This window comes from Exophiala dermatitidis, assembly GCF_000230625.1.
Source record: "Exophiala dermatitidis NIH/UT8656 unplaced genomic scaffold supercont1.3, whole genome shotgun sequence".
Classification (NCBI taxonomy): Eukaryota; Fungi; Ascomycota; class Eurotiomycetes; order Chaetothyriales; family Herpotrichiellaceae; genus Exophiala; species Exophiala dermatitidis.
This window is the reverse complement of record NW_008751648.1, coordinates 2140925-2151642: the sequence shown is the minus strand read 5'-3', so window position 1 is coordinate 2151642 and position 10718 is coordinate 2140925. Positions and strand designations below refer to the sequence as shown.

The 10718-nt window shown below is 52.9% G+C and overlaps 3 protein-coding genes across 3 annotated transcripts; 1 reads left to right on the top strand and 2 right to left on the bottom strand.

The window, feature by feature from the left end:
- Nucleotides 1-22: 22 nt before the first annotated feature.
- On the bottom strand, nt 23-3244 carry HMPREF1120_03763 (uncharacterized protein). The gene has a single exon (XM_009157846.1). The coding sequence runs from the start codon at nt 3112-3114 to the stop codon at nt 472-474; it is 2643 nt and encodes an 880-aa protein (XP_009156094.1). The 5' UTR covers nt 3115-3244; the 3' UTR covers nt 23-471.
- A 110-nt stretch (nt 3245-3354) lies between these two features.
- On the top strand, nt 3355-10682 carry HMPREF1120_03761 (protein phophatase 2C family protein). The gene is made up of 4 exons (XM_009157844.1): nt 3355-8349; nt 8394-8959; nt 9182-9642; nt 9700-10682. Exon 1 carries the CDS (start codon nt 3516-3518, stop codon nt 5403-5405), a length of 1890 nt encoding a protein of 629 aa, XP_009156092.1. The 5' UTR covers nt 3355-3515; the 3' UTR covers nt 5406-8349; nt 8394-8959; nt 9182-9642; nt 9700-10682.
- Nucleotides 6287-7833, bottom strand: HMPREF1120_03762 (uncharacterized protein; the record flags this gene model as incomplete). The annotated part of the gene is made up of 3 exons (XM_009157845.1): nt 6287-7516; nt 7567-7629; nt 7681-7833. The coding sequence occupies 3 exons, from the start codon at nt 7831-7833 to the stop codon at nt 6287-6289; spliced, it is 1446 nt and encodes a 481-aa protein (XP_009156093.1).
- Nucleotides 10683-10718: the final 36 nt, after the last annotated feature.

Sequence of the window (10718 nt, the reverse complement as noted above, 5' to 3'; positions counted from 1 at the left end):
TGTGTTATGAGGCTGCAGTTTACGCTGATGCGCAAGGCGAATTTGCAATTAACGAGGCTCACAGAGGACTAGTGCCAATAGTAGGACTGTGGAATCCTTTGATTGCAATCTGGTCTTCAGATGTGGCTGCAAGCCCAGCGAACCGGGGGACGATGCTTCTCTATCCAATGCTACGGTACAGTATAGTAGTGCCTACCCTCTCCAGAAAGCAGAAGCAGGCGGCAGCGGCCAACATCTTTTACCTCCAGTATTGATCAGGTGAGGTGAGCAGACAGCGAGTCACTGTCTGCAACCAATGATCCGTCCTGTTTTCCAACGCTCTCACTTCTAGGAACGCACTTCGTCTCAACTGGGGTGATTTCGTTGGGAACCTTTACTTTTTGAGTCATCATTATTCCATATCCGCTTTACCTCATGAAAATTCATCATCCCATCCTCTAATTGGAAGTGCCAGTGCCGCAGAATTCAAATTCAGCCCATTGCTCGCCTCAGCCTGGCCTCCAGGTCCGGACCGGCGCGCTGGCGCACCATATTCACGACCCAGTCTTGCTGCGGTTTACGCAGGGACTTGAGTCGCGAGACATAAGTGTCCAACGTGTCCGGATTGGACTGGAGATCCGTCAGCCCGGCGGTGAGCAGCCAGCGCTGCACTCGCTGCGGGTCGCTGAATTGTGTCGACTGGTCGGCACTAGCAGTGTCTGGTGCAGCAGCAGATTGAGGCTGCGTCCGTTGCTGAGCCCCCGTGGTGGTGGCAGCTGGCTCCCCCCCATCTTCCTCATCATCAGAATCAACATGGCGAAGCACCGCGCGGCCAAGGGTACCGCGTGAAGACTGTGCAGCGCCGTGCTCTGCTTCGTCTTCGGCTTCGTCCTCTTCGACAGTAGCGGCACGAGGGTTTCGAGACGCACTCGGCTGTGGCTGCTGTGGTTGTTCTTCGTCATCTGAAATGGGCTCGAGATCAGGCATGCTGTCGGCGTCATCGTCCTCTGTCGGATTGTTCTGGTCCGCTTCTTCGTAGTAGTCCCACCCTCCGGCCATTCCGAGTCCAGCAGGATTGACGCCCTGCTGGTCCTGGTCGGTAGCCTCGTCCAAATGGATCTGGAGGAGCTGCTCGATCATCTCGGGCGGCACATCGCCACCAAGCTGTTCTTGCAAGTTGCGCAGAGCCGCCTGGCCCTCGGACTCGCCGTCAACATCGCCAGGCCCCGCAGGTGTCTGGAACCAGCTCATGATGCGTTGTAACAAACTGCCTGTCGCACCTGCCGTCGCGCCGGCGGCGTTGAAGATGGTTTGCATGGTCCCGTCGCCGCGTCTAGCCGCTGCAGGTGCTCGGAAGACGAAGTCCGATAATGAGTCGGGCGGCGGCAGAACGTCAAATGACGAGGTTGGCATACTCGTGAATCGGCGGGGAAGGAGGGCAATGAGCGCCGGGATCTCCAGCAGCATGATATGTCGGGCTTCTTCGAGCGAGATTTCCAACGTGGGCGCGGGCGGTGCAGATGCTATCGCCGCTCTGTAGTGAGATAGTGTCTCGGCCACCTCGACGAGAAGGCTGATGGTCTCGGGAGTGTTCCAAAGGTCCTTGGCTCGGGTGACGTAGAGTTGCGTGTGCAACTTTTCGGCATCGGTGGAAGGTAGTTTCGCCCAAATGGCCTTTGGGAGTGGGGAAATGTCGAGAGCCGTGGCCAGCGCAGAGAGGATATAGGGGTATTTGTGCATCGCAACTGCAAGCTGTTCCCTTGCATCTCTCGGTCGGCCTGCCCTGTGGTACGCTAGGGCCAGAGATATCTGGATGTTGGGCAAAAAATCCCACGAAGGTCCATACCCATCATCTGAACATAGTTCAATCAGCTGTGCATGTTGGCGACCTCGTAATGCGAGCTGGTCGATCATCAACGTCACCCCATAAGGATCCGTTTTTGTGTTCAGCTGAAGAAGTAGCTTGGCCCATTCAAAAGCCGTCCGCCACGTGCCTCTCATTTCGAGGTTTCTGATATATCGCCATATCGCCAGATAAAGTTCGCGATTTGCTGGCTTTTCAAAGGGCACGCGGGCAACGCCGCTCCTCATGGACGCAGGGAAAGAGCTGTGAACGGATTTGCCATAGGTATACAATGCTCGCTCGATCAAGTCGCCGGACACTGCATGGTCGCCCTGATGTTTGGCGATTTCCGATACTTGAAGCAGCGTGGCGATATGATAGGGGTACATGGATAGCAAGCCAACCATCTTCTGTGGATCCATCGACTCCACCGCCATTAAGAAGTGCATCTGCGCCTCTCGGTACAAGTTGTTGTGCATGATGTTATAGCGCTTCTCAAAGGTCGTCGGATCGGGGACATGCTCCATGCTCAGTCCACCACTGGTCGCCAAGGGCCACTCCTCCTTCCCCTGCACGAAAACATTGCGCCTATGCGCAAGGGAGCCAAGTTCTTTGCCTTTACTTGCTACACAATACCTCCCAGTTAGGGCTGTAGCGAGGTCGACTCCTCCTTGTAGATTCTGCTCACGTCGCCGTTGGTTGCGCGGGGCGGACCTTGACTCTTGTCCTTCCAAAGCGATATTGCCGAACAGGCTCTTCATCTCATTCGTGGGATTGAAATTGTGTGAATCGACAGCGAGTAGCCTCGTCGCTGTGGCTTCCCAATCCGGGGTCTGTTGGCTGTCGGTTGTGGCGGGTCTCCCTTGGGCATCCTTGATGGCTAACTCTTTCAAGGCCCGATCGATTTCATCTTCGGACTCGTCCTTTCGTTCCGCAGGTGTGGGGCCTTTGCTGCTGTCCTTCTTCTTGCCTTTGGCTTTCTTCTTCTTCTTTTTGCTTTTGCTCTTTACCGCGGTCACTTCACTGGCTCGGGGGATGTCGTCTGGAGAATGTGCGCTTGGGGCTGGTTGGGCCGTCGTCTCCCCCTCATCCGTGTCTGAAGGTTCCTCATCTTCTACTTGCTCCAACATGTCAAAAGCATTGGTAGGCCGGGATGGCGTGGAAATTCCTTCCTCAGCATCTTGTTCCTCCTCCGATTCCTCGGTATCCTCATCGTATGTTTTGTGGGCTGCGGCGACCTGCCTCTGCAGTTCTTGCTCGCGCTGCAGTTTCCGTAGGGCTCGGGGGGCCATCTTGTATGTAGAAGACGTCGATGAGAAGAAAGCAGCGCACTGTAGTAAGCTGAGCAAAAATGAACGGCGGAAACTCGGAAGCAGTTACAGTCATCAAGAGTGAATTTGGGCTGAGTCGAGTCGAGTCCAGAATCACTGCATGCGCTGCCGGCTGGTGACGCATTTCCGCAGTTGGACAATCGCCCCGGAAGAATTACTCCGATTGGCTCCGCCTGTCACGAACCCAAGTCTGCCTGTCATTTCAACAGTGAGAACTACAACAGGATTGACGACTGCCTTTCCTTCACAACATACATGATGTTCTAGCGGTGCCTAATGTCATTCGATTGTCTCCTACAGCCTCTCCTGTTCCGAGTCTACATGCCCGCGCTCCATCGCGCTCCATCCTCCTGACAGCCTCCATGCGTCGAGCCGCCGTTTTCGCCCTTCGCACGGCTCGACGATCTCCCTTCCGCAAGCTCATCTCCTCCAAGTCATCCTTTGGCCCTTCGGATCATGTCGTAGCTGCGCAGTCCTCGGTTGTTACGCGGAGATACAGTACGTCGCGGCAGCCTTTGCAGTCTTCTATGCGTCTACCGAAGTTGCCGATTGCGTTCGTTGGAACCCTAGGTGCCATTGGGGCGTGGTATGCGTATAGAGGCGATGGACCACAGCATCTCCTTCGTAACCCGGTCACTCCCATCTCAGTCCAGCCGGCCAGAAGTCTGAGTACTACTCCAGAGGCTCCTCAGCCCGCTTCTGGTTCAGGCACTGCGACGCCTGTTTCGTCCGCGCAAGAGCAAAATCGGAAAGCGTTGGTGGTGGACAACGATCAGTTTTTCACCGGCTCCATAGTGGGCGACGGCCCTTTGGCAAAGGATACCGATGACTACGGCAGAAAGGTCCTTGAGATGATGACTCCAGAGCAAGCCACGGAGAGGTTACGGAAGAATGAACAGTCGTTTCTTGTGGGGCGTGGAGGCGGCGTGGTCAGATACGACGTCGTGCAATTACCAAGCAACGACCCCATTGAGGACGATCATGCCGAGAAGATTGTCGAAGTCCCAAACACCGTTGCTGCCACGGACGGAGCACCGTCTTCGGACTGGATGTTCTGGGGTGTCTTTGACGGTCACTCAGGGTGGACAACTTCTGCAAAACTTCGTCAAGTTTTGATTTCCTTTGTCGCCCGGGAACTCAACAGCACCTACAAGGCCGCTCTGTCAAACCCCAAGTCCCCTTTCCCGTCACCGGCAGAGATCGACCAGGCCATGAAATCCGCCTTTGTCAAGCTGGACAACGAGATCTGCTTGGACAGCGTGAGCAAGCTGAGTAAGAACCCTAGCAAACGACTTGCTGCCGAACTACTGGCTCCTGCCCTTTCAGGCTCCTGCGCTTTGCTTTCTTTCTACGACTCGCAAAGCAAGACATTGCGCGTGGCTTGTACAGGTGACAGCAGAGCGGTACTAGGTCGCCGGAATATGCAGACTGGAAAGTGGTTCGCAACCCCTCTGTCGGAGGACCAGACTGGCTCAAATCCCAATGAAGCTGCCCGATTGCGTGCCGAACATCCTGGAGAAGAAAATGTCATCCGCGCAGGTCGCGTCCTGGGCAATCTGGAGCCTACTCGCGCATTCGGCGATGCTTTTTACAAGTGGTCCCGTGACACTCAGGAGCGCCTCAAGAAGAACTTCTTTGGCCGCACGCCGCATCCTCTCCTCAAGACCCCGCCCTATGTTACCGCCGAACCCGTGGTGACTAGCACGCCAATCGAACCCTCCAAGGGTGACTTCTTGATCTTAGCCACTGACGGGTTGTGGGAGATGCTGACCAACGAAGAAGCGGTCGGTCTAGTAGGACAATGGATTGAACAGCAGAACAAACAAGCCTCGGCATCTTCGAACTCGAGCACGGCCTGGCTCACATCTTGGTTCAAGTCCTCCGCTCCATCCGCTCTACCTGTGGAGAAAGGTGGCAACATGGACAAGACCGGACGTGTGGACAATGGCAAAGCAGGAGAGAAACCTATCCGTCAGCAGCAGTGGGACGTCAAGGCCGAAAAGGTTGACCGATTTGTGGTGGAGGACAAGAACGCCGCCACGCATCTGGTCCGCAACGCGCTCGGTGGCAAGGATAAGGACATGCTGTGTGCGCTGCTCACCTTGCCGAGCCCATACAGTAGACGGTATAGAGACGACTTGACGGTCGAGGTGATTTTCTTCGGTGAGGGTGAGAATACTGGTGCTGTGGTGGTGAACAGCGAGGCCACTGCTCAAAACGGGTCAGATCAGACAATCAAGGCCAAGTTGTGATCTGAAAAGGCAAGCCCGGGGGTGGTCCTTTACAGGCCAGGCCAGTTCCTCTTAGTGTATTCTTTGTGAGCGGTGCAGGGTTGATAGATGAGACAGTCGGTTTCTGACCCCTATGGCATGTTTCGAGCATTATATTCTGTATTTCTTTGTCCCCATACAAATACATTCTGCACCACAGGTTGTGAGAAACCTGGGGTGGGCATCAGGAGCGCGATTTGATATCTGTCCAGGCGATCCCAGAGCAACTGCTGAAACCCAACTGCAACATTCTGTTATAGACTCGGCTGAAGGCTCTGCTCTCTGCGAATGAAAAGAATATGGTACCTCAAGCGGCAAGACCAATAGCACGTACCAACTCTGAGATATATAGCTTACCCGACACTGTCTTACTACTGTGCATTTCGCCTGTTGAGCCTGTTGAGCCTGTACCTCGGGGTTGCGTCTGGCGGTAACAGAATGCGCCGTTCTGTACGGTGGAACACCTGGCTTAGAACAGCAGCCAATCTTCGGCAACGTCGACTCAATCACTTCGAAAGCCATCCACGTCGGTTACAACTTTGCGACAATCACAACTCGTGCTCCTGGTTTTGACTAGGTGACTGTCATGTACAGCAGATGGCCATCCTTGAAATGTCTTTCATTATCTAATTTTGGCACCGACCATCCGAAGGCCGGGACTGTTCCAGAACAGCACTCGACACTGTACACATGCATCCATATTTCCTTTTCTGGACAAAGGATCCAAGAAGCTGTCTTTGTTGTACAACCCGGACTTGAAGCGTGCGTTCGAAAGACTAAAAATCAAAAATCTAGGAGCACTCCGCCGCTATGCATATGTGAACGCGATGCCCTCCTTTCTCTTTTACCCAATTGCTCCTTACTCAGCGTAATTTCTGAAACTCCGAGTCGAAGTCAGAACCAGCCTGTCCCGCGTCTCCCCAGACATCGTGCTCCTCAGTCAGTGTTGCCAGTCCTGGATGATACGCTTCTTGCTGATAGCCAATTTCGAGCTGGTTCACCGGCTCATAAGAGATTGTCCGGGGTATCTCCTGAGGATGTCTCATGTCCTCCCCATAGTATACCATTGGATAATTGGGATCGAGCTGCCCCAGGCGAGGATCAAGCACATTATGCTGGACCGGATACTCCACCTGCTGTGGTGCAGGGTACGATGTCAACAACTCATGATGACCGCCATGCGGCAACCCCAGAAGACCCATTGTGGCCTGGTATGAGGGAAAGGGGCTGTTCATCTTCTCGAATTTGATGTCAGAAACCTGGTCTTGGTATGGTGCCATGGCTGTCGACGGCTGATAATACTCGCCTACCATACCAGCAGGACCCATGATCAACGGCGGCGGGCCATATGGGTTACTGATCTCGTACCCTGACAAATTCAATGCGGGCATCGGTTGATGATACCGGACAGGTCTGTCTTCCAGAGGAGTGGATGAGGCGCTTCTGCTGTCAAATCGTCGAGCGCTCCGGCTGCGTTTGGAGCTCCTGGTTGAACCTTCCCAGTCAGGATCGCTGTCACTGGCATCATCATCATCTTGTCTGGCTCTCTTGGTCGACTTGTTTGGTGCGAACTTGTAGTTCGGATGAGCCGCTTGATGGTTGTCGCGCTCAATGTGAGCATACCTCTCATACATGTCCCGGATCTCTTTGGGCTCTAGGGGCCAGCTTGCACCTGTCACCTGCGACACGACCTGATGATTGTTCTCTTTGCAGTATTGCTTCACCCGATCAGCATAAGCTGCTCGGTACAACATGAACGAGTTCATTGGTCTTGAGATGTACCCCTTTCTCTTTTCCACCTCGGCCATCCTATCTTCAACGGGGCGATGAACCCATGCATTCATGTCTTTGATCGGTGTCTGGAAGTCTTTTGTCAGGACACTCAGTGGTTTGTCAATGACGGGTCCTCCTTTTTTCGTGGGCTTCTTCTTTAAATTCCTTCGCGCTCGTGGGGCCGGAGATGCCGATGCGCGAGTGGATGCCGTATTGCTGGGGCTGGAGGGAGTTGCAATGGCTCTGCCACTCCGAGTAAATACGCGACCTCCACTACGGCCTTGGGGCGGTGTTTGTGATGGCTCGGATGTGATCATTGCCTAAGACTGTCAGCAAGTTCCAAACTGGTTTCAAGTTGGGGTCTACCTACGTGCTGTGGGGTGTAGTAGACTGGAGTTGGGTCAGGGTAGAGGGATGTTTCGCCATATGGATCCTTGTCAAGGTCAGTTTCGTTTGGGTTTGTTCTTATACTGGATATACTTACAAATGCTGAATGGGAAGGCATGCTTGTCACCATGGATGTTGGCGGCATGGGCGGTGTGTATGGTTCTGGCTTGACCTGTCGGAGTTGACTGGCGTCGCCTACAATGTAATTGCCGTCGGTCGAGTGAGGAGTTGACGGTCTGTCCTGAGCCATTGGAGTATGGTGCGAACTCTTGGAAAAGGGATGATGAATGAGCTTTCGCGACCAAGAAAGTATGTCTTCTTCCTTTCAGCGGCTCTTTGATGGATCGCTTGTTGGAGTTAGGAGGCTTCTCAGCTTTATACAGAGCTGTTGTTGCTGTCTTGCAAGCGGTGAAGACCTTCTGAGCCTGCGTCCTGCAGACACTCGTTCCTTCAAGGGACGGTTGAAGTGTGCTCCGCAACGTTGACACCCGGATTGTGGAAAGTTGCCACAATGTTGTCTTCCGCCGTATGAACTGGCCGCACAATGGATCAAAGCTTGATCAGTGGTGGTCTTGCTTTGATGGGAAGGACAATTGATGAAAGGTTCTCGTTGTTCTTGAAGGGACTATCTTCTGGATGATGGTCTCTCTTTTTATCGTATTGTTGCAGGAACCCGATGGGATCTTGCAACTGGACACCAAGAGCCTTGGGTGTCGTTGGGATGAGTGTCGGTCCACTGCAGACAGCCTGATGTGCGAATCTTGCGGTGAGTAGGTAGTCGCCTCCTAATGCTGCAACTGATGACGCTAGATTGGTGGGCTTTGTCTCAATTACCCGTGAGAGGTTGAAAAGCAATCTCGAATCTGAGACCACAGGCTGATTGACCACCTTTGTTGAATGCAAGAAGAACGTGAAGAGAAAGACCAGAACAAGAGAACATATCAATCTCTAGAAAGAGTCTCGGCCTTGTGGTGTTCGCTACGGTTGATGGATGCATCGAGTGGGAGTTTCCGGATCCGGAATCATGGTCAAGATCCGGCTTTCTCTGAAAGAACTTCTTTTGTTTTCAGGTTGATGAAAGCAAAAAGGCACCGCGAGCGATTCTGCTGACAACAGCAGCTGTGTTAAGCATCGCATTCAGGCATCACATGAGGGTTCCCAATAGGAACCCTCTTGTTGTGGTCCCCATGCATCCAGGAGGGCAATATCCTGAAGGGGCTCTTTCAGTCGTGGCGCTGCAACGGTAAGCCCCATACTGTTGAACCATGCTATAACATCCATGTCAGGTCTCTGCCATCGTGTGGAAGCTGTTTTGATAAAAGGAAGGGTTTTGATGGACTTGTTGTCAGATAGAATGACCCTGGGTGATCTTCTTGGTGAGTTTCCACTCGAGGAGTGAACGTTTCCCTCCCCTGTCCTTCGCGGGTGCTTGGGCCACCAGTCACATTCCTAAGACTTTGGAAGCTCTCCCTCAAGCAGGGACCGTTGCCGGTCAATCACGCTGTCAGAGAGCACCATAAGCATTGGATCTGGCCTGAGTCTTGATCCTGACCGACCCGTGATTGACCGGGTGTTCCTGACATCTGATTGGCTACCAGTGGTTCTCTGTACAACGAACACTCATATGACGGCGGATACAGACATGATCGCCATGGAACTGGCTGCAGCATTCCATATTCTCCGATACGCTACAAGCGACTTCCTCGACAGCATATCTAAAGATTGCTATCTCCAACAGTTTTTGACGTTGGAGGAATTCACGCGATGACTGCTTTTTGGTCAGTCAGCATGGCATGTCTACGCCATATGCATACTGCAAACATGTCAACAGGGTAGAACGGAGGTGATTCTCCAGGAACAGCCATGCACTGGCATGGACCGTGCTGTTGACCGTATTCGGCCCGCTCCCGCATTCCTTCGCTCATGATTTGAGCCTCTACGGAACCGCACGCGGATGCATCAACAACTCCACCAGACTTGTCACAGCATGCTAGAATAAGCATCCACTTCTATGCAATCGCCTACGGTTTCGGATCATTTTAGCCGACCAATTTACCTGGTACGTCTAGGAGCTATCGCAGTTCAACATCCGGCATTAAAGTTTACGTCCGTCCAGGGATAAGCCTTGGGAGCTTCAACCGAGCCCACTCATGTCCAACATCGGACCTAGCCAGTGTTACATCACGTCTGGCCATATTTTCATATCCCACAGATCCCAGGTATGATTCTCAAGTGGATGGGGCACCCCCAGTGTATTTGTGTTTTTATGTTGATGCTTTCCTTTGGGGCTTTGCATTGGACGTTGACCATAAGACCGAACTATGCCATGGATGATATCCCAGTACGCGTTTCTACCACTGCTGGGATCGTTCGGTGCAGATCATTGCTTTTTCAAGCCGGTAGGGACAGGAACGTGGCTTTGGTGGATAAGTACTCCTTCTTCCCCCGTGCATGCTTTGGCTTTTCTTCCCACTCGCTAACCAGAGAGGATCCACTTCCTCTCACTTTTTGTGTCTGCTCACGATGAGCTGGCTTCCAAGTTCAGTATCAATATATATGATACCAGTCGCCGTACCGCTCAAATTACTATGGTGGTCTGCGCTACCGCGTGAATGCCTCAAATTTGGAGCACAAATGACGGTCACCGCAAGCCTGGAATGACATTTAACTACATGGGCCTTGTTAGCAACTTGAATGCCGTTGGTGCCCTGGTTCAAGGTTCCTTGTGGGATGGTCCGCAGCGCAGAGGTTCAGCAACTACTTCCCAGCCTAGTACCTACCAGGGGTAAACTGTTGCTGCGGTACCGTTCTCTATTGAACGGATAAGTCGTGCAATTCTTTTCATGCCATTTATTACAGGACCACATTTTGCATCTGCGGGTCAGGACTCAGGGTGAGCCTCGATCACTGCAGAACCTAACGCTGACAGGCCGTTGGTTCGGAAGCTCTTCGAAGGTTCGTTTCATGCAAGTCATACGGCTTTTGAGGGTTTTGGGCCCATTCTCAGCCGGACTGTCTATCAATGCAGGGATATATATACCTTGCCTTGTACCTTGTCTACCTCAGTGGATGTCTAGAGGATAGTATCGCGTACACGACCAATTGAAACAAAGTGTTTCAAGAGTTCAAGTACCT